A 24106-nucleotide genomic window follows, 5' to 3' on the forward strand; every position below is an offset into this window, starting at 1 on the left:
CCTTCAGTGGACCATTTGCTTTTAATTCCTTTGTTTTGGCTTGGAGGCTGAAATTTCAGATGCATTTTCTCAATATTTCATCTTTATCTTCAGCTTTAGCTTCCTCTTTCATGTCTTCAACAACTGTATACCTCTTCAGACTTTTTTCATTCAACCCGTGAAAGACTGCAGTTACATGCTTCTTGGTACTTGGTAGTCTGGTGGTGAGAGAAAGGGGTTCTCCACCTCAGACAAGATCTGTTTTTAGGTGTTGGAAATATCCTTTCCCAGTGATCTTGCCTCTTCTCTTCCTGACAGCCAAACTGCATCTCACATCTCTGGCTGATCTTCCATGGGAGAGTCTTTTTGCTTGTTTGCTTTTTACCTCTCCCATGTGTTAGAAGGTCTCTGGGTATTATTGGAGTAGGCTCCTGGGTCCAAGACTTCCCCAGTTTTACTTGTTCATTTGTTTTTCACCTTACTACAGGGAGTCTACACATTTGCCCTGGTGGTGATGGGTTATCTACTCCTCCCTCAGAAGCTTATTTCATTTTCCACAGAAGGGTTGCAACAGGACTTCATGCTTTTCTCCCAGAAGTGACCACTTTCCCATCCAAGCCTGCAATAGCAAGAAAGGTACTTGTCTATCTCCTGCTCTTCCCACATCTTTCTCATGACCAGGAGACTGAGGTCCATGGGGAAGAGCCTGCACATGTGTAAAAACTCCTGTGTCTATAGATCTTAGGATGCTGTAACCGACTGCACACCTGACCTTGACAGTACATCACAACTGTAGCTAAATGCATCTAACTTAGTTATATGGCACCCTAACTGTCCTCTGTCACTGGTGATTAGATGTCTCATTTTTGCTTGACAGGGCCTGAGAGGGAGTGGATTGATATTACATGTTTGCTAGTGACTTTGGCTCTTTGATATGTTCAGCAAAGTTGTGATTTTGTTTACATAGGTTTTTTTGTAAAGTTGTTGTTGTTGTTCAGTCGTTCAGTCATATCTTACTGTTTGCAGCCCCATGGACTGCACCACACCAGGCTACCCTGTCCTTCACTGTCTCTCGGAGCTTGCTGAAACTCACGTCCATTGAATTAGTGATACCATCCAACCATCTCATCCTCTGTCATCTCCTTCTCCTCTTCAATCTTTCCCCAAATCAGGGTCTTTTCTAATGAGTTGGCTCTTTGCATATGTAGGGTAGAGTAACACTAGTCCCAGCATTCTATGATATATCCAAGAAGAAATGGAACTTCTAATATACATCAACTTGAAAATATGTCAGTAATTTTATTTGTACATAATTATATACCTGTCAGCTTATTGAGTATCCCTTTCAACTCTAGGACAGTCTGCATCTTCACAAGATACAGGCAAATATTCCACATGAAGATCAGGAAACAGTCTGGTCAACAATGATTACACCTGCTAGTACCCTAAGAAGATAATGTTTAGAAGGAAAATGAGAGCTTTAAAGCAACTACTTATCTCTTTATAAGTATTTGACTTTATGATTTTGTAGAAGTAGTTGCAGTCTAAGCCAGATTTTGTCAACATTAACATGCATCAGAATTACCTGAAAGATTTGCTAAAACACATGTTTGCCATTCTGAGGTTTCTGAATCAGAGCATAATATTGATTCTACTCTCTTACATCATTAATCATGTTCATACAAAATCTGACTCACAATATCACTGCAACAATCAGTGTCAGCAGAAAGTGTGTAACAGATTTGCTACCAACAAGGGTTATTTTAATGCTGTACCTTCTGCTGCTCCTGCTGCTGCTGCTGTTGCTAAGTCGCTTCAGTCGTGTCCAACTCCATGCAACCCCATAAATGGAAGCCCACTAGGCCCCCTGCCCCTGGGATTCTCCAGGCAAGAACACTGGAGTGGGTTGCCATTTCCTTCTCCAGTGCTTGAAAGTGAAAAGTGAGAGTGAAGTCACTCAGTCATGTCTGACTCTTAGCAGCCCATGGACTGCAGCCTACCAGGCTCCTCCATCCATGGGATTTTTCCAGGCGAGAGTACTGGAGTAGGTTGCCTTTGCCTTCTCCAGTTCATAAAGGAAAAGTGAAAGGGAAGTCACTCAGTCGTGTCCCCTGGACTGCAGCCTACCAGGCTCCTCCAGCCATGGGATTTTCCAGGCAAGAGCACTGGAGTGGGTGCCATTGCCTTCTCCAGCTGTACCTTCTAACTCTTGCCATTTTGGCATTATTGTTCCTTATGTTTACTATTACTGTCTCCTTGTTTATAATATAATTGTTAATGAATCTTATCTACTTTATAAGTGAAATCACTATCTGTTGCAGATATCAGCCAATATACATTTGGCTAACCCTGGTTGTAATATTCAAACCAACCAACCACCTACCTATATGCTTTGACATTTATTATATAGGAGATTTGATCAAGAAAATACAGAGTTTAAAATAAATACATTTTGCTTAATTTCTTTAAGATCCTTAATTTTAATGGAGGAACTTGAACCCAAACTAAATTTGGAAAATAGATTCCAAGGAAACTTGGAAATTCTAAAATATCTTAATCCTGTTATTTCAAGAGCTGCTGATAGATACTCAGTTCCAAGTTAGTCTCTTTATGCTGCTGCTGCTGCTGTTAAGTCGCTTCAGTCGTGTCCGACTCTGTGCGACCCCATAGATGGCAGCCTACCAGGCTCCCCCATCCCTGGGATTCTCCAGGCAAGAATACTGGAGTGAGTTGCCATTTCCTATTCCAATGCATGAAAGTGAAAAGTCAAAGTGAAGTCACTCAGTCGTGTCTGACTCTTTGCGACCCCATGGACTGCAGCCTACCAGGCTCCTCTGTCCATCGGATTTTCCAGCCAAGAGTACTGGAGAGGAGTGCCATTGCCTTCTCCAGTCTCTTTATAGACCAGGCAAAAAGAAAAGGCAAAGAGAAGCTGTGGTGGTACCATGTGTGCCATGGAGCTTTCTTTACAACTCAGTTATTCCTCTTATGTTAGGCTGCATGAAAAAATAAAAAATCATTTATAAGTATTTTATTATATAAAAGCAAAGAAAAGGAAGTTTTCCCTGAAAACAATTCCATGACACATTTTAAAAACAATTTTGAGGAGTTTAGTCTTCTTTCTTGGAGAAGGAAATGGCAACCCACTCCAGTGTTCTTGCCTGGGAAATCCCATGAGCATATTCATTAAGTTTTGTCTTTAAATAGTAATTTTTGTTATAAAGCAGAATACAAAAATTAAGTAGAATTGTGTATATGAATGAGTATATCAGTTCTTGAGGATTTCTTGTATTCTTGCACATACTTTCTCTTATATTTATAAGATGCTGGAATATTATCTTCATATAAATGCAGTAAACTAGAGAACAGGGATCGAAAGAGCCTGGGAGCATCATTTAAAAAATTCTAAAATAGTCAGTCTCTCATATGAAATTCTACAAATAAAAATATAAATCTTCTTAGGTTTTCCATTCCTTGAAAGTGCTCTCCAAATAGTAAAATATAGCTTGACTGGGAACTTTCTACCTCCTAAAAATGTATCTGATATAAGACTGTGTGTATAGTTCCCAATGGTTTTGCAGTGGTATCTTGTATTTTAGCTGAAGTTGATGTCATAAATGACACATCAATAAGGAAGCAGTCCTGGGCAGTTTAGATAACTTGGCAAGTTTATAAAGATGGTTCAGTTCAGTTTAGTCTCTCAGTCATATCCGACTCTTTGCGACCCAATGAACTGCAGCACGCCAGGCCTCCCTGTCCATCACCAACTCCCAGAGTCCACCCAAACCCATGTCCATTCAGTCAGTGATGCCATCCAACTGTCTCATCCTCTGTCATCCCCTTCTCCTCCTGCCCTCAATCTTTCCCAGCATGAGGATCTTTTCCAATGAGTCAGCTCTTCACATCAGATGGCCAAAGTATTGGAGTTTCAGCTTCAACATCAGTCCTGCCAATGAACACTCAGGACTGATCGCCTTTATGATGGACTGGTTGGATCTCCTTGCAGTCCAAGAGACTCTCAAGATCTTCTCCAACACCACAGTTCAAAAGCATCAGTTCTTAGGTGCTCAGCTTTCTTTATAGTCCAACTTTCACATCCATACATGACCACTGGAAAAACCATATCCTTGACTAGACGGACCTTTGTTGACAAAGTAATGCCTCTGCTTTTTAATATGCTGTCTAGGTTGGTCATAACTTTCCTTCCAAAGAGTAAGCGTCTTTTAATTTCATGGCAGCAATCACAATCTGCAGTGATTTTGGAGACCAGAAAAATAAAGTCAGCCAATGTTTCCACTGCTTCCCCATTTATTTGCCATGAAGTGATGGGCCCAGATGCCAGGATCTCAGTTTTCTGAATGTTGAGCTTTAAGCCAACTTTTTCACTCTCCTCTTTCACTTTCATCAACAGGCTCTTCAGTTCTTCACTTTCTACCATAAAGGTGGTGTCTGAGGTTATTGATATTTCTCCCAGTAATCTTGATTCCAGCTTGTGCTTCTTCCAGCCCAGCGTTTCTCATGATGTACTCTGCATATAAGTTAAGTAAGCAGGGTGACAATATACAGCCTTGACGTACTCCTTTTCCTATTTGGAACCAGTCTGTTGTTCCATGTCCAGTTCTAACTGTTGCTTCCTGGCCTGCATACAGGTTTCTCAAGAGGCAGGTCAGGTGGTCTGGTATTCCCATCTCTCTCAGAATTTTCCACAGTTTGATTGTGATCCACACAGTCAAAGGCTTTGGCATAGTCAATAAAGCAGAAATAGATGTTTTTCTGGAACTCTCTTGCTTTTTCCATGATCCAGCAGATGTTGGCAATTTGATCTCTGGTTCCTCTGCCTTTTCTAAAACCAGCTTGAACATCTGGAAGTTCACAGTTCATGTATTGCTGAAGCCTGGCTTGGAGAATTTTGAGCATTACTGTACTAGCGTGTGAGATGAGTGCAATTGTGCAGTAGTTTGAGCATTCTTTGGCATTGCCTTTCCTTGGGATTGGAATGAAAACTGACCTTTTCCAGTCCTGTGGCCACTGCTGAGTTTTCCAAATTTGCTGGCATATTGAGTGCAGCACTTTCATAGCATCATCTTTGAGGATTTGAAATAGCTCAACTGGAATTCCATCACTTTCACTAGCTTTGTTCGTAATGATGTTTTCTAAGGCCCACTTGACTTCACATTCCAGGATGTCTGGCTCTGGGTGAGTGATCACAGCATTGTGATTATCTGGGTCATGAAGATCTTTTTGGTAAAGTTCTGTGTATTCTTGCCACCTCTTCTTAATATCTTATGCTTCATTTAGGTCCCTACCATTTCTGTCCTTTATTGAGCCCATCTTTGCATGAAATCTAATTTTCTTGAAGAGATCTCTAGTCTTTCCCATTCTGTTGTTTTCCTCTATTTCTTTGCATTGATCCCTGAGCAAGGCTTTCTTATTTCTCCTTGCTATTCTTTGGAACTCTGCATTCAAATGGGTATATCTTTCCTTTTCTCCTTTGCTTTTTACTTCTCTCACTTTCACAGCTATTTATAAGGCCTCCTTTGAGAGGCTAATTACCTCAAGCACAGGCATTCTGTGTCTGCAAAAAAATCTTATTCTTCCTTATAATATCCTACATCAGAGAAGAAAGAGATCCATAATTCCTGTATACCCTTATGTAATAATTTAAATAGAAAATAATGTTTCCTATTATTATTAGGAATATTTACTAGAATAAAATCTTAACAGAGTTACAGTGATTAAATAAATTTTTAAGCAAATATATACATCAGGGATATATGGAGGGATTAGAAACATATAGTTTGGTTGCCAAAGACTTTTGTCTAGATTCTAGCACTTCTACTTACGAGTTGCATTATCTTGGAAGATAGTTACCATTTTAAAACCTTAATTTCTTCATCTGAAAATTGAAGCTGCTGCTTACTCACATTTTGTGTATATAAACATGTTCTTGTACACAAAGTATTTGGCACAATACTTTATTAAGTGCCAATAAACAATGATGTATATAATAATATGACAATAATTTAATTTTAAAAATTTTTATTAAAAATTCAACCATAGTCAAGCATGTGTGTAGCCTTATCAGCTTGAAATTCAGTACTTAGTGATCCACTAATTGTTTAGAAACATATTTTTCAGTCTCCATGTGTTTGTGTTTTTTCGTAGTTTTTTTCTTTGTAGTTGGTTTCTAGTCTCAAAGTATTGCAGTCTGAAAAGATGCTTTATGTGATTTCAATTTTCTTAAATTTACTAAGACCTGTTTTATAGCCTAGCATGTGGCCTATCCTGGAGAATATTCCATGTGCACTTAAGAGTGCTTTCAGATAGAGCTGGTCTAATGGACTATTTAAGGCCAATGTTTCCAGACTGATTTTTTGTCTGGATCATCTGTCCATCGATGTAAGTGAGGTGTTACTATTATCGTGTTACTGACAACTTTTTCATTTTGTAATTTTCTTGTTTCTAGTTATGGCCTTGTCTTTTTCACCTAGACGATTTCCTTTAACATTTGTTGCAAAATTGGTTTGGTGGTGCTGAATTCTTTTAATTTTGCTTTTCTGTAAAACTTTCAATTTCTCTATTAAGTTTGAAAACAAACTTTTCTGGGTAGAGTATTCTCGGCTATAAATTTTTCTTGTCTTTCATCACTTTAAATAAATCATGCCACTCCCTTCTGGCCTGCAGAGTTTCTGCTGAAAAATCGCCTGATAGTCTTATGAGAGTTCTCTTCTATGTTTGTTGTCATTCAGTTGATAAGTCACGTTCAGCTCTTTGCAACCCCATGGACTGCAGCAATCCAGGGTCTTCTGTCCCCCACCATCTCCCAGAGTTTGCTCAAATTCAGGTCTATTGAGTTGGTGATGCTATCTAACCATCTCATCCTCTGCTGCCCTCTTATCCTTTTACCTCCAGTCTTTCCCAGCATCAGGGTCTTTTCCATCGAGTCAGCTCTTTGCATCAGGCGGCCAAAGTATGGAGCTTCAACTTCGGCATCAGTCCTTCCAATGAATATTCAGGATTGATTTCCTTTAGGATGGACTTGTTGGATCTCCTTGCAGTCCAAGGAACTCTCAAGAGTCTTCTCCAGCACCACAATTTGAAAGTATCAATTTTTCAGCACTCAGCTTTCTTTATGGTCCAACTCTTGCATCCATACGTGACTACTGGAAAAACCATAGTCTGACTATACAGATCTTTGTCAGCAAAGTGATATGCTGTTTAGGTTTGTCATAGCTTTCCTTCCAAGGAGCAAGTATCTTTTAATTTCATGGCCTTGTATGTTATTTGTTGCCTTTCCCTGCTGCTTTTTGTATTTTCTGTTTTTCTTTTTGTCATTTTAATTACAGTGTGTTTTGGTGCATTCCTCTTTGGGTTAATCCTATATGTGACTTTCCATTCTTCCTGGACTCTCTGGAGTGTTTCCTTCCCCATGTTAGGAAAGTTTTCAACTATTGTATCTTCAAATATATTATCAGCCCCTCTCTCTTTCTCTTCTTCTTCTGAACTAGTAATACTAATATTAGTGCATTTTATGTTGTCCCAGAGGTTTCTTCAACTCTCCTCATTGCTTGTCATTCTCTTTTCTTTCCTCTGTTCATTACCAGTGATTTCTACTACTTTTTATTCCAGCTTTCTATTCTGCTTCTCTATCATTTAGTCTACACTTGATTCCTTCTAGTGCATCTTCATTTCAGCTATATTTTTCATCTCTGTCTGATTGTCATTTATTATTTTCTAACTTATTAAAAACTTCTAACTTTTTTTGTGCATTGTTCTCCCAAATTCTTTGATCATCTTTACAGTCTCTAGCTTGAACCTTTTCTCAGGTAGATTGCCTAGCTCCACTTCATTTAGTTCTTCTGGGATTTTTATCTTGTTCCTTCATCTGGAACATGTTCATCTGTGGCTTCGTTTTGTCTAAGTTGCCATTTTTATTTTCATGTATCTAATAGTTTGGTTATGTTTCTTGATCCTGGAGAAGTGACCATTTGCAGGAAGTGTCCTATGTGTGCCAGCAGCGCACTCCCTTCTCATCACCCAAACTATATGTTCCAGGGGATCTCCCTGTTAGGACTGTGTAAGCCTTTTAGTTGTGGCAGGCTGAATAGCTGGGTGGCCTGTTAGGCTTGGTTGACCTCAGGTCTGCTTGATTGCTTGGGCTTGCCTTGTATGGAGGCTGCTGGCTGTTCCACGCAGGGGCCTGGTCATAAGGTGGCCAGCTGCAGAATCCAGGGGGTCCCAAGGCTAGTGCTGGCTCACTGATGGAAAGAGAGTCCATAAGACTTTGGGGCTGTAGCCCACCCACTGGTGGGTGAAATCCGGTCCTGGTGTTAGTGCAGGACTACTGGCAAGCAAAGTATCTCTTATATGCCAAAAGGCACTGTGGTTAAATCAAGGGTCTTCAAACGAAAAGATTATCCTGGAATATCTAGATGGGCTTGAAGCAGTCTTGTGGGTCCTTACAAGAGGGAGCCAAGTGTTATACTGTTGGATCTGAAGATGGAGGAAGCAAACATGAGCCAAGAAATGAGGGAAGCCTTTAGATGCTGAAGAAAATCAAAGGAAACAGATTCACACCAAGGACCCCTAGAAGCAGCACAGTGCTTCCTCACCCACTTTAGACCACTGACTTCCACAGTTCTAGAACAATAAAAGTGTATTGCATTGAGCCTTTAAATGTGCCGTAATTTCCTAGAGCAAATTTGCTGGAGGAAACGAATATATTTGCCTTGTTTTTGGAGTTTGTATTTGTGTGTGTGTGTGTGTGTGTGTGTGTGTGTGTGTGTGTGTGTTAATCATTAAATGCTAACCACATCATAATAGTTTTAAAGTTAAAATAAATAAATTTATATTCTTAAAAAAAGTAAAAGAAGCCTTGGCTGAAAGATACTTAGAAAAATTCTCCCTATTAGAAAAGGGGTAAAGCTCTGAATGAATAAAGGGATAGTGTTCTATCATTCCTGGCTTTACCATGTCTTTGTTCTGAAAGTCTCTCTCTACTCATTATTAAATTTTTGGTAGTTTTTTCATATTCCAAATTACTCTACATTTTTAAAAAATTTTAAACAACTGGAAAAAGATCTAGGCATAGGATCACATAGCAATAGGCTAATATACCATTTTAATTTTATGTATCATATCCTAGCTTTGCTAAGTTATATAGTTGTAGTTTACAGCTTCATATGTGGGATATTTGGAAAACAAAACACTCACAGTGATATATAATTCTCCACTATAAATCCGTTATAAGTGTATTTGATCACTGTTGTCAGAAGACCGGAGTTTGAATTCAGTTGTGCCATTTTTTCCAGTGGCCTCTAATCCTTCCAATATCTTGAGGAAAACTAAATGATAGTTCTTATCAAAGGCAGGAAAATGCAAAGAATGGATAGAACCAGAGAGGTCTGAATCTCATCGCACAACTGCTCACATTGTATCAGTCTCTTCAATTCTCTAAGTTTGTAGTCACCCTGGCTAAATTTTATTTCCACATTAAGCACTATTATTTTATTATCTTGTCCTCTGTGAATGTATGTAGAGACTTTTAACGGCCTTATCCTTTAGCTAGTGCTTGTATTTTCAGTAAAAGTACCTCTGGTGGTGGTTTAGTCTCTAAGTTGTGTCCAGCTCTTGCTACCCCATGGACTGTAGCCCCCCAGGCTCCTCTGTCCAAGAGATTTTTCAGACAAGAATACCTTTTCAGGTAAAAGTACCTCTTTGTTGTTTTTGTTGCTCAGTCGCTCATTTATTCCAACTCTTTGTGACCCCACGGACTGCAGCACTCCAGGCCTCCCTGTCCATCACCAACTCCCAGAGTTTACCCAAACTCATGTCCATTGAGTTGGTGATGCCATCCAACCATCTCAACCTCAGTGGTCCCCCTCTCCTCCTGCCTTCAATCTTTCCCAGCATCGGGGTCTTTTCTAATGAATTAGTTTTTATATCAGGTGGCTAAAGTATGGGAGCTTCAGCACCAGTCCTTCCAATGAATATTCAGGATTGGTTTCCTTTAGGATTGCCTGGTTTGTTCTCCTTGCAGTCCAAGGGACTCTCAAGAGTCTTCTCCAACACCACAGTTCGAAAGCACCAGTTCTCCCGTGCTTAGCCTTCTTTATGGTTCAACTCTCACATCCATACAGGACTATTGGGAAAAAACAGAGTTTTGATTATATGGACATTTGTTGGCAAAGTAATGTGCATGTGAAAGGGCTGTATATGGAAGCCTGGCTGGAAGCTAGGAAGGTAGATTAGGCTTGCTTGGATGTTCCAAAAAAGCAGTTATTCTTTCCAGAGCTTAAAATGAAAGGTTAATTTTGTTTCTTTTGAATGATTCTCTTTAAATGATTTAGAATTTCTTATTAGAATGTACTGTCATTCACTCATTTTGGTCTAAAACATGGATCATTAACCTTAATCATAGAAGTATAATAAAGCAGTGAATAAGGTTTATTTTTTTTTTAATTTTAGTTTTTATTTTTAAATTTTAAAATCTTTAATTCTTACATGCATTCCCAAACATGAACCCCCCTCCCACCTCCCCATAACATCTCTCTGGGTCATCCCCATGCACCAGCCCCAAGCATGCTGCATCCTGCGTCAGACATAGACTGGCGATTCAATTCACATGATAGTATACATGTTAGAATGTCATTCTCCCAAATCATCCCACCCTCTCCCTCTCCCTCTGAGTCCAAAAGTCCGTTATACACATCTGTGTCTCTTTCCCTGTCTTGCATACAGGGTCGTCATTGCCATCTTCCTAAATTCCATATATATGTGTTAGTATACTGTATTGGTGTTTTACTTTCTGGCTTACTTCACTCTGTATAATCGGCTCCAGTTTCATCCATCTCATCAGAACTGATTCAAATGAATTCTTTTTAACCGCTGAGTAATACTCCATTGTGTATATGTACCACAGCTTTCTTATCCATTCATCTGCTGATGGACATCTAGGTTGTTTCCATGTCCTGGCTATTATAAACAGTGCTGCGATGAACATTGGGGTACATGTGTCTCTTTCAATTCTGGTTTCCTCGGTGTGTATGCCCAGAAATGGGATTGCTGGGTCATAAGGGAGTTCTATTTGCAATTTTTTAAGGAATCTCCACACTGTTCTCCATAGTGGCTGTACTAGTTTGCATTCCCACCAACAGTGTAGGAGGGTTCCCTTTTCTCCACACCCTCTCCAGCATTTATTGCTTGCAGATTTTTGGATCGCAGCCATTCTGACTGGTGTGAAGTGGTACCTCATTGTGGTTTTGATTTGCATTTCTCTAATAATGAGTGATGTTGAGCATCTTTTCATGTGTTTGTTAGCCATCCGTATGTCTTCTTTGGAGAAATGTCTATTTAGTTCTTTGGCCCATTTTTGATTGGGTCGTTTATTTTTCTGGAGTTGAGCTGCATAAGTTGCTTGTATATTTTTGAGATTAGTTGTTTGTCAGTTGCTTCATTTGCTATTATTTTCTCCTATTCAGATGGCTGTCTTTTCACCTTGCTTATATTTTCCTTTGTTGTGCAGAAGCTTTTAATTTTAATTAGATCCCATTTGTTTATTTTTGCTTTTATTTCCAGCATTCTGGGAGGTGGATCATAGAGGATCCTGCTGTGATTTATGTCTGAGAGTGTTTTGCCTATATTCTCCTCTAGGAGTTTTATAGTTTCTGATCTTACATTTAGATCTTTAATCCATTTTGAGTTTATTTTTGTGTGCGGTGTTAGAAAGTGATCTAGTTTCATTCTTTTACAAGTGGTTGACCAGTTTTCCCAGCACCACTTGTTAAAGAGATTGTCTTTACTCCATTGTATATTCTTGCCTCCTTTGTCAAAGATAAGGTGTCCATATGTGTGTGGATTTATCTCTGGGCTTTCTATTTTGTTCCATTGATCTATATGTCTGTCTTTGTGCCAGTACCATACTGTCTTGATGACTGTGGCTTTGTAGTAGAGCCTGAAGTCAGGCAAGTTGATTCCTCCAGTTCCATTCTTCTTTCTCAAGATTGCTTTGGCTATTCGAGGTTTTTGTATTTCCATACAAATCTTGAAATTATTTGTTCTAGTTCTGTGAAAAATGTGCCTGGTAGCTTGATAGGGATTGCATTGAATTTGTAAATTGCTTTGGGTAGTATACTCATTTTCACTATATTGATTCTTCCAATCCATGAACATGGTATATTTCTCCATCTATTAGTGTCCTCTTTGATTTCTTTCATCAGTGTTTTATAGTTTTCTATATATAGGTCTTTAGTTTCTTTAGGTAGATATATTCCTAAGTATTTTATTCTTTTCGTTGCAATGGTGAATGGAATTGTTTCCTTAATTTCTTTTTCTACTTTCTCATTATTCGTGTATAGGAATGCAAGGGATTTCTGTGTGTTGATTTTATATCCTGCAACTTTACTATATTCATTGATGAGCTCTAGTAATTTTCTGGTGGAGTCTTTAGGGTTTTCCATGTAGAGGATCATGTCATCTGCAAACAGTGAGAGTTTTACTTCTTCTTTTCCAATTTGGATTCCTTTTATTTCTTTTTCTGCTCTGATTGCTGTGGCCAAAACTTCCAGAACTATGTTGAATAGTAGCGGTGAAAGTGGACACCCTTGTCTTGTTCCTGACTTTAGGGGAAATGCTTTCAATTTTTCACCATTGAGGATAATGTTTGCTGTGGGTTTGTCATAGATAGCTTTTATTATGTTGAGATATGTTCCTTCTATTCCTGCTTTCTGGAGAGTTTTTATCATAAATGGATGTTGAATTTTGTCAAAGGCCTTCTCTGCATCTATTGAGATAATCATATGGTTTTTATTTTTCAATTTGTTAATGTGGTGAATTACATTGATTGATTTGCGGATATTGAAGAATCCTTGCATCCCTGGGATAAAGCCCACTTGGTCATGGTGTATGATCTTTTTAATGTGTTGTTGGATTCTGATTGCTAGAATTTTGTTGAGGATTTTTGCATCTATGTTCATCAGAGATATTGGCCTGTAGTTTTCTTTTTTGTGACATCTTTGTCAGGTTTTGGTATTAGGGTGATGGTGGCCTCATAGAATGAGTTTGGAAGTTTACCTTCCTCTGCAATTTCTGGAAGAGTTTGAGTAGGATAGGTGTTAGCTCTTCTCGAAATTTTTGGTAGAATTCAGCTGTGAAGCCATCTGGACCTGGGCTTTTGTTTGCTGGAAGATTTCTGATTACAGTATCAATTTCCGTGCTTGTGATGGGTCTGTTAAGATTTTCTATTTCTTCCTGGTTCAGTTTTGGAAAATTGTACTTTTCTAAGAATTTGTCCATTTCTTCCACGTTGTCCATTTTATTGGCATACAACTGCTGATAGTAGTCTCTTATGATCCTTTGTATTTCTGTGTTGTCTGTTGTGATCTCTCCATTTTCATTTCTAATTTTATTGATTTGATTTTTCTCTCTTTGCTTCTTGATGAGTCTGGCTAATGGTTTGTCAATTTTATTTATCCTTTCAAAGAACCAGGAGGGAATGGCAAGACATACTTAAAGTGATGAAAGACAATAACCTACAGCCCAGATTACTGTACCCAGCAAGGATCTCATTCAAATACGAAGGAGAAATCAAAAGCTTTACAGACAAGCAAAAGCTGAGAGAATTCAGCACCACCAAACCAGCTCTCCAACAAATTCTAAAGGATATCCTCTAGACAGGAAACACGAAAGGGTGTATAAACCCGAACCCAAAACAATAAAGTAAATGGCAACGGGATCATACTTATCAATAATTACCTTAAACGTAAATGGGTTGAACGCCCCAACCAAAAGACAAAGACTGGCCGAATGGATACAAAAACAAGACCCCTCTATATGCTGCTTACAAGAGACCCACCTCAAAACAAGGGACACATACAGACTGAAAGTGAAGGGCTGGAAAAAGATATACCACGCGAATAGAGACCAAAAGAAAGCAGGAGTGGCAATACTCATATCCGATAAAATAGACTTTAAAACAAAGGCTGTGAAAAGAGACAAAGAAGGCCACTACATAATGATCAAAGGAACAATCCAAGAAGAAGATATAACAATTATAAATATATATGCACCCAATATAGGAGCACCACAATATGTAAGACAAATGCTAACAAGTATGAAAGGGGAAATCAACAATAACACAATAATAGTGGGAGACTTTAATACCCCACTCACACCTATGGACAGATCAACTAAACAGAAAATTAACAAAGAAACGCAAACTTTAAATGATACATTAGATCAGTTAGACCTAATTGATATCTATAGGACATTTCACCCCAAAACAACGAATTTCACCTTTTTACAAGTGCTCATGGAACCTTCTCCAGGATAGATCACATCCTGGGCCATAAATCTAAACTTGATAAATTCAAAAAATCGAAATCATTCCAAGCATCTTTTCTGACCATAATGCATTAAGATTAGATCTCAATTATAGGAGAAAAACTATTAAAAATTCTAACATATGGAGGTTGAACAACACACTTCTGAATAACCAACAAATCACAGAAGAAATCAAAAAAGAAATCAAAATATGCATAGAAACTAATGAAAATGAAAACACAACAACCCAAAACCTGTGGGACACTATAAAAGCAGTGCTAAGAGGAAAGTTCATAGCAATACAGGCATACCTCAAGAAACAAGAAAAAAGTCAAATAAATAACCTAACTCTACAACTAAAGCAACTAGAAAAGGAAGAGTTGGAGAACCCCAGAGTTAGTAGAAGGAAAGAAATCTTAAAAATTAGGGCAGAAATAAATGCAAAAGAAACAAAAGAGACCATAGCAAAAATCAACAAAGCCAAAAGCTGGTTCTTTGAAAGGATAAATAAAAGTGAATAAGGTTTAAATGTTTGAATACCAAACTGACTTGTAAAGTCTGAGTGCAGATGCTTAAGAAAGGTATTTAAAATTCCCCTAAAATGAGGGCAGTGCTTCAGCAGAAATCAGAGTTCTAGCTCCACTCATCAACTTTTCTGTCCCGTCTTCACTATAAATTTGAAGGGCTTTGGGGGAATTTTTTTTGAGAATCTTCGGGAGATTTTTTGAGAGACTTTGGGAGGCACGCTCCATGGCATTGATTCCTGGTGACTTGAAATGTTCACATTCTGCATCATTTAGACATAGAGATCCCTGCCTCAGAATGTGTGATAGAAGAAAATAAATTCTGTATCTTACTTTACCTTTGGGGACTCTAAAGCCAGTTTTTAAAGATTTTCCATGGACTCTTATAATACCATTCTATGGCCTAGAAATATTTCCTATTAAAGCAAATTCACTATATATGGAGATGTCTCTACATGTATGTCTCTAACATATTACAGGGCAGATTTACGAGATCTCACCATGTGAATTAGTCACATTTTGCTTGTGTGTGGCAAAACATTTGGATTAAGGTGGCTTTTGGAAAAGGACCACCCAATCTTTACAACTAACCTTACAAGCTGCTATTAATTCCAAGGGGGAAAATTAATCAATACTTTAATGAATGAGAGTTATTTGCATTACTGAGAATGTATCAGCTACACAAACTGCTTGATGTGACTCTTAGAAAATCAGTCTGATTCTGTTAGTAATTTGATAAAAACCTGGAGTCAGTTGGTTCCAGACCAAGTGTCAGCGTAGTCCCTAGCCCACTAACTCAATGACACCTTCTGTGGTATTGCTACGTTCTGTAAAACAGATGTTATGATTTACTCCAGACATCCTGCATTTCACTAGAAATTGAAGTAGCCCATTAGTTATCTCATTCACTTCATTTTCAATGGACCAATCAATGGCCTAAACACGTGTGGTCTGTAAATTCTGATCCTATTGTTAACTTTCACTTATAGGATAAGCTTTAGAATGTCATTACTCCCATCATTCTTAAAGTTTTCTCTTCTACACAGTGGGTTTCTCTGCTCTTTATATTTATAGATGAATGCTTCTAAAGTCCATTCCAAAGAAACAATTATTCGACATGCAACTGTTTTCAGATGTTATTTCTCTTTATACAATATTTTTCTTAGTATTTAGAAGTTTGGTTTCATATTTAGCTAAAAAAAAAAAAAAACCCTCTGGATGAAGTTAAGCTGATTTTCTCTTACTGTTTTCTTAAGAGTTACAAACTGATATTGAGACTGTTTGTGTGTACACAAAGATAATAAAAACTGACTGACTACCCTTTTATGAGAGGCAGAAAACCAGAAGTTTCGGTTTGCCATGTCCTTGGTGTTTCCATTTATGGGATTGACCAACATGGTTTAGGTAGTTAGGTAGATGATTGGACATGGCCAACAGTCCATGCAGGGTTTTCTATTTTCCAAGCACTGTGTTTCCACTTTGCTTCATTCTCTGCAACTAGATTGCAGAGATTAATATGTGACAAACCCTTCAGTGGTGCACACTTTGAATGTTGTGCTTCAAATTAAATAAACTGCTAAAGTCTTCTCGTTCACTATATTTTTTCTGCACTGTTTGTTTCCAGTGAGATTCTTTGTGCTGTATTTAGTCCTTTTTGTACTATCCAGTGTCATTGGATGAATGAAATGATTGTTCGTTTTGCTCATAGTAGTTATAACAAATAGAGATTCGCTAACACTTATTGGTTATAACTTTTTAATTTATATTTTTAAGTAGGGCACAGTGGGATGAGACATAAAAGATCAGCCTTCTTCCTTTTCTTTTGTCTCTTCACTCTTTTCTCCTACTCCCTAATTAATATAAATTGCTTCCTTCATTGCTTACCTTACTTACTCCTCTAAAGATAGAAGTGAGATCAAGTGGTAGTGTGGAATAGAATACATAAATGTGGTCATCACTGAGGGAGACCCAAGTCTAAGTCACTTTTTTCTTTGAAAAATATAAAATTGTGTCTTCAATCGAGAATTATGATCCCTTCACAAAATTGCATTTAAAAATATGCATGTAAAACATTTGTGTGAAAAATTTTATACTGCAGGGACTGTAGCAAAATTAATACATTTTCACGCTTATTTTATGTTTTCTCCAACTTATTTTTTAGGTTTGCTCTTTGCACTTAGGTAGGAGTGATGGTTTATTTCTTGAACACATGATGAGGAAATGAAAAAGCTTTAATCGGCAGTCACAAATAACCTAGAATTCCTAGAATTATTAATAGTTTGGACAATTATTATTTTCAGCCCATCTCAATTAAACTCTCTGTTGTTGAATTTAATACTATATATTTAATAAACTTTTAACAATTTGCTAACACCTACACATAAAAAAGCATACTAAAATGTATAATACTCCAAATATTAAAATAAGTGTAGTATCTCTCTGAAAAGTTAATTAAAAATAATCTATCCTGAAGACATATTAGTATTTTCTAATAATATGGGTTGTAAGACCCAAATAAATATATGATGAAAACCCCCTTTATGTATTCTATTAAGGTTTACTATATTTAATTTTTGTGAAAATGCTTACTTTTAAAATTAGGAGATTTTCTTTTTATTTTAAATGCTCAGTAGTATGATGATGTTCAACAGTTTATGATCATCAACATCAGAAGGAATCACATTTTAAATATAATTATTTAAAATTTTCTAATGCATTAAGAATAAAGTCAGAATAAAATATCATTTTGCTATTATAATCTGTCTAATTTCTGGAGTAGACTTAATTGCAATAGTAGAATTAGTTGCAATAGTCAAATAGAATTTCACGTGATATTATTGCATTGTTTTCCTCACTATGTCTTCCTAGACTTTATATTCTATTGATTTCACACCCCTTTTCAATAATGTGCTAGATGGATTAAGTCATTTGCAAACCCTGAACATATTTTTCCAATTAATTAATTAATTTTAATTGGAGGATAATTACTTTTCAGTACTGTGATGGTTTTTGCCATACATCAACACAAATCGGTCACAGGTATATATGTGTCCCCCCCATCCTGAGGCCCCCTCCCACCTCTCACCTCCCTCCCCACCCGATCCCTCTAGGTTGTCCCAGAGCATCGGCTTTGGATGCCCTGCTCCATGCATGGAACTTACACTGGTCATCTGTTTTACATATGGTAATGTACATGTTTCAATGCTATTCTCCCAAATCATCCCACTGTGACCATTTCCCACTGAGCTCAAAAGGCTGTTCTCTACATCTGTGTCTCCTTTGCTGTCCTGCATGTAAGATTGTCAGTACTGTCTTTTAAAATTCCTTGTTTATGCACTGATATACAGTATTTGTCTTTTTCTGCTGCAAAGAAAAAAACCCATTTTGAGTGATATGTGGCTTTATAAATTTTCCTTTTTTCTTTCTTAATAGGCCTTTACTGAATTTGAGATTGAGCAGCATCAAGAATGTGCTTATGATCACTTGGAAGTATATGATGGAGAAACAGATAAATCACCAGTTCTTGGACGACTGTGTGGGAACAAGATACCAGAGCCCCTTGTGGCTACTGGAAATAACATGTTTGTTCGGTTTGTCTCTGATGCATCTGTTCAAAGAAAAGGTTTTCAAGCCGCACATTCTACAGGTGAGTAAATTCGGTGATGCTTCTCTTTTCTGAGTAAGTACCAAGTTTCTCTTCTAGTGAAGGCAGGGTATTTCTGACAGGATCAAAAGAAATCCCACTGAAACATTGTATGAAATGTTTGAGAACCATGTAGCAACCTATCTAAACATCTTTGTAGTTGTTGTTTAGTCAGTAAGTTGTGCCCTACTCTTTGTGACCCCATGGCCTCCTCTGTCCATGGGATTTTCCAGGCAAGAATACTGGAGTGGGTTGCCATTTTCTTCTCCAGGGGACATTCTCAACCCAGGGATGGAACCTGCATCTCCTGCCTTGGCAGGCAGCTTCTTTACTGCTGAGCCAAAAGGGAAGTCCTATTTTTATAGCTCAATATTCAAAAAACTAAGATCATGGCATCTCGTCCCATTACTTCATGGCAAATAGATGGGGAAACAATGGAAACAGTGACAGACTTTATCTTCTTGGACTCCAAAATCACTGCAGACGGTGACTGCAGCCATGAAATTAAAAGATGCTTGCTCCTTGGAAGAAGAGCTATGACCAACCTAAATAGCATATTAAAAAGCAGAGACATTACTTTGCCAACAAAGGTCCATCTAGTCAAAGCTATGGTTTTTCCAGTAGTCATGTATGGTTGTGAGAGTTGGATTGTAAAGAAAGCTGAGCACCGAAGAATTGATGCTTTTGAACTGTGGTGTTGGAGAAGACTCTTGAGAGTCCCTTGGACTCCAAGGAGATCAAACCAGTCAATCCTAAAGGAAATCAGTCCTGAATATTAATTGGAAGGACTGATGCTGAAGCAGAAGCTCCAATACTGTGGCCTAAGGGAAGAACTGATTCATTGGAAAAGACTCTGATGCTGGGAAAGATTTAAGGCGGGAGGAGAAGGGGATGACAGAGGATGAGAAGGTTGGATTGAATCACTGACTCAGTGGACATGAGTTTGAGCAAGCTCCGGGAGTTGGTGAAGGACGGGGAAGCCTGGCGTGCTGCAGTCCATGATGTTACAAAGAGTCGTACACAACTGAGCTACTGAACTGAAACTGGAACTGGATCTTTGTAGCTGTTGCACTAACTAAAAGAAACACAGTAGTTTGATCTGATTCATAATCAAGAACTGAGCTATCGGGGAAGCCCCAAAGATCAAGAAAATTATCTCTTAATGTTTATAAGGTGTATTCCATGTTAATTTTGGCAATTTGATTTATGTATTTAATAGGTAGAATCTGTAGCTTGAAATTGAAAATTTTTGTTTTTGCTAAAATCCTACATGATTAACTAACTTTCACATTAATATTTTTATCAATGTGGTATGATCAAGAACTACCGTAAATATTTATATGGTATATTATATGTTAACTTTGGAAATTCAGTCTATATGTTATATATAACAGATAGAAATCTATAGCTAGAAATTCAAAAATTTTGTTATTGCTAAAATCCTAAAGAGTGACTAAAAGTTTTTGCTTTACCTATTAGCTAATTTTCACATTAATATATTTTTTGTGATTCAGATTTTGAATTCAACTCTCTGTTTACAGAGACTAACTTTTCCCCTTTTATTTGGTATGCAATACGATCTTTTTCCTAACCCTAATCCCTAATTTGACCCTTACAGGTTTCAGCTATAATGGAAGATTTTAAGAAATAAAATATAATTTAGACAAATATGAAACATTTTAGGCAAAAATGTAAAATAACTTTTAATTTGGAGCAAATTTAACAATATATTCCATAAAGTGCAGTGAGTGTCCTTTAAAATCCTTCAGTTGAAATATACACTCACTGAAGTCGCTCAGCTTATAGCGACACCTGGTGCCAGGCTCAGTGCCTTCACTGCTGAGACCCGAGGAGAGATCTGCAGCTTCCGTCGTGTCCAGCGCTTTGCCACCTTCTGCACCATAGCCAGGGTATTCTCCAGGCAAGAATCCTGGAGTGGGTTGCTGTGCCCTCCTCCACGGGATTTTCCCGACCCAGGGACTGAACCCCAGTCTCTGATATCTACTGCTTTGGCAGGCGGGTTCTTTACCAGGAGCGCTACCTCTTGGTGTAAAGCAGTCTTGTTTGTCATGCTCTCTATTTTTTTAAAATTTATTTATTTTAATTGGAGGCTAATTACTTTACAGTATTGTATTGGTTTTGCCATACATCAACATAAAATCCGCCACGGGTGTACACGTGTTCCCCATCCTCTCTGGGTCATCCCAGTGCACCAGTCCCAAGCATCCTGTATCCTGCATCGAACCTGGACTGGCAACTCGTTTCATATATGATATTATACATGTTTCAATGCCATTCTCCCAAATCATCCCACCCTCTCCCTCTCCCACAGAGTCCAAAAGACTGTTCTATACATCTGTGTCTCTTTTGCTGTCTCGCATACAGGGTTATCATTACCATCTTTCTAAATTCCATATATATGCGTTAGTATACTGTATTGGTGTTTTTCTTTCTGTCATGCTCTCTTGATTATTGTTTTCTCCTTTCACTTTTATTCTACTTTAGAAATGATAACTTTATTCTATTGCTCAATTTTATTCTCCACTCTAGTATATTCTGCTATGAGCATTAAATTTAAATCTATTTGGGAGAAGGTGGATTCTATCTGATTTGTGCTAGCAATGACTGGACTCAAAAATAATACAATGTCATTATTTCTCATGATTAATATAAATATTCTGGTTTGAGAAAAATCTTTCATGGATTAAAAATATTCCATATTAATGAACTTTTTATGCCTTTGACATTTACTCTTTAAATACTTTCCTGATAACTTGTCACATGTTGAAGGAATAGAAAAATTGAAATCTCATTACTTGATCAATATTTTTCTGACATCATAGTGTTAATGGCATAATTTTAAAAATAATCCTGGCTGTCACAGTTTCTAAGAATAGAATGTAAAAATATGCTTCAAAACTCCTGAAACAGCTGATACAATATCTTCAATTTACTCACTTATAAATTCCTCTTCAGTTCAGTTCAGTCGCTCCGTTGTGTCTGACTCTTTGTGATCCCATGAATTGCAGCATGCCAGGCCTCCCTGTCCATCACAAACTCCCGGAGTTCACCCAAACTCATGTCCATCGAGTCAGTGATGCCATCCAGCCATGTCATCCTCAGTCGTCTCCTTCTCCTCCTGCCCCCAATCCCTCCCAGCATCAGAGTCTTTTCCAATGAGTCACCTCTTCGCATGAGGTACCTCTTCGCATGAGGTGGCCAAAGTATTGGAGTTTCAGCTTCAGCATCATTCACTTACTTTTATAGTTTCTCTTTTGATCTTTACCTTTACCTTAAACCTGAAGTTTTCTTGCAGCTATAAAACTCCATGACTCCTTAATTTACATGGCTTCTGCTATAGATGCTATTTCTGTGTATGTATTACCATTACGAATTCATTGAAGTGAACTTGCTCAGTCATGTCCAACTCTGCGACCCCATGGACTTAGCCTACCAGGCTCCATCCATGAGATTTTCCAGGCAAGAATACTGGAGTGAGTTGCCATTTCCTTCTCCAGAGGATCTTCCCAATCCAGGGATCAAACCCAGGTCTTCCACATTGCAGGCAGATGCTTTACCATCTGAGCCACCACATTATCACAGAGATCATATATTGAAATCCAGTGGTATACATAGCATGCACTTGATATTTCAGGCACATACATACATTTAACAACTACATACATTGAGCTCTCAAAAGAGCTATATGATGTAGGAATTATCTTTCTCTTCAGATAAAGAAATTTAAAATCTGAGAGATTAATTTGCAACAATTTCTAAAATTATATCAAAACCTGGATTTCATCCTAATTCTGACTGTGTCCAAAGCTCGTGTACTTTCTACTATGGTATATTTTCTATAAACATAAGCATTTTGGACTAGGAAGAAAACCAAATCAAAACTGGATAACTGTTAATTGAAGCAATATGTAGAGACTGGATGCTTCCTCATACAAATCCTCTGTCCAAAGTAACCAACAGACTAGTTTCATTTTACTCTATTGTTCATCCCATATCCATTCAAATACCCATGTGAGCAGCCTCACTATTATTTTGTAGGCAAAACATGCCTTGGATATTGTTTGATTCAGTCCTGTCATCTCAGAAATGAGGCTTCTGAGGCTAAAACTCAATGACAACCAAAGTAGCACAAAAAAATAACAGCTGGAACTAGAATCCTCTCCCGACTCCTGCTCACTTGTGCTCTTGTCAACAATTGTGGCATCATCTCTTTCTTTCTCTTCTTCATGTGTAAATTTTTGCTCTCACTTAACTAGCTATCTTTGAATTTGGGGGATAGATTTATTTTTTACTGGTACTCTCAAGTAGCCCCATACATACTGAAATATTATGTAATGATTATTATTTATTTCTTGGAATGCTTTCTCTTTAACAAGGTTATTTATTTCACAGTCTTTCATCAGATATGTGTTTGGTACTTGCTTTAAATAGACACTGTAGAGTATTAATAATTCATAGCAGAACAAATGGGAATTTTATGGGAACTTATGAGAAAATAATGAGACCCTGGTTCGATTCCTGGGTTGGGAAGATCCACCAGAGAAGGGATAGGCTACCCACTCCAGTATTTTGGGGCTTCCCTTGTGGCTCAGCTGGTAAAGAATCCACCTGCAATACAGGAGACCTGGGTTTGATCCCTGGGTTGAGAAGATCTCCCGGAGAAGGGAAAGACTACCCACTCCAGTATTCTGGCCTGGAGAATTCCATGGACCATGTAGTCCAGGGTTGAAAGAGTCGGACATGACTGAGCAACTTTCACTTCACTTCATGAGAAAATAGGGGCTTCCTTGGTGGCTCAGCATAAAGAAAATGCCTGCCAATGCAAGAGATGAAAGTTTGATCCCTGGGTCAGAAATATACCCTGGAGAAGGAAATGGCAACCCACTCCAGTATTCTTGCCTGGAGAATCCCATGGACAGAGGAACCTGGTGTACTATAGTCCATGGGGCAGCAAAGAGTTGGACACAATTTAGCAACTAAACAAGAATAATGACAATGAGAAAATAGAAGCAATATCTACCTTTTGACAGCTATAGTCTGAGAAGTTAAATTGAAGATTTGTGGTGGATTTCTGTTAAGACAGTCAAGTCCAATACTACATTTGTCAAATTTGCTAAACGTATAAGGCATTTATTCATTATTTACTGCTTTCTAGAACACATGTTAACTATTATTAATGGACCCTGAAGTATACATTTTAATTTGCTTGAATAAATTTATATTTCTATATAAAATTTTAATTATTTCCACAAGGAAAGTTTCTAACACTATGAATTTTGAAATTAGATGAATAGAAATATTAATGTTGCTTTATGGTTTTCTTTTTTTTTTTTTTACAAGTAATACATTCCAAATCCGTGGGAAATGGACTTTATTGAAAAAGGTGCCATTTTCCTCTGAAGGTGGGTTCAAATTCTAAGTCCAAATTTATTTTAATCAAGTGAAAGAAATGGTATTATGCCAGACTTAAACTATTGAAGAAAAAAGCTTTTTCATTAAAAAAAGTATCCTGTGTAGTCTCTCAGAAGATAAGGCTATACTACAGGAAAAGAGGAAAAGTATGTAAGAAAATATTTTAAAACACTGCATGTCTGGCAGGACATTTTTCTGCAGCATAAAG

The 24106-nt window shown here is 37.7% G+C and overlaps 1 protein-coding gene across 2 annotated transcripts in view; it reads left to right on the forward strand.

The window, feature by feature from the left end:
- TLL1 (tolloid like 1) overlaps positions 1-24106 on the forward strand; it is a 389207-nt gene that overhangs the window by 294649 nt on the left and 70452 nt on the right. For both annotated transcript variants that reach the window (XM_060400908.1, XM_042234239.2), the window contains exon 19: positions 18255-18468. In XM_060400908.1, coding sequence (XP_060256891.1) covers positions 18255-18468 — 214 coding nt within the window. The remainder of the gene's footprint in view (positions 1-18254; positions 18469-24106) is intronic.

This window comes from Ovis aries, chromosome 17 (assembly GCF_016772045.2).
Source record: "Ovis aries strain OAR_USU_Benz2616 breed Rambouillet chromosome 17, ARS-UI_Ramb_v3.0, whole genome shotgun sequence".
Taxonomy (NCBI): domain Eukaryota; kingdom Metazoa; phylum Chordata; class Mammalia; order Artiodactyla; family Bovidae; genus Ovis; species Ovis aries.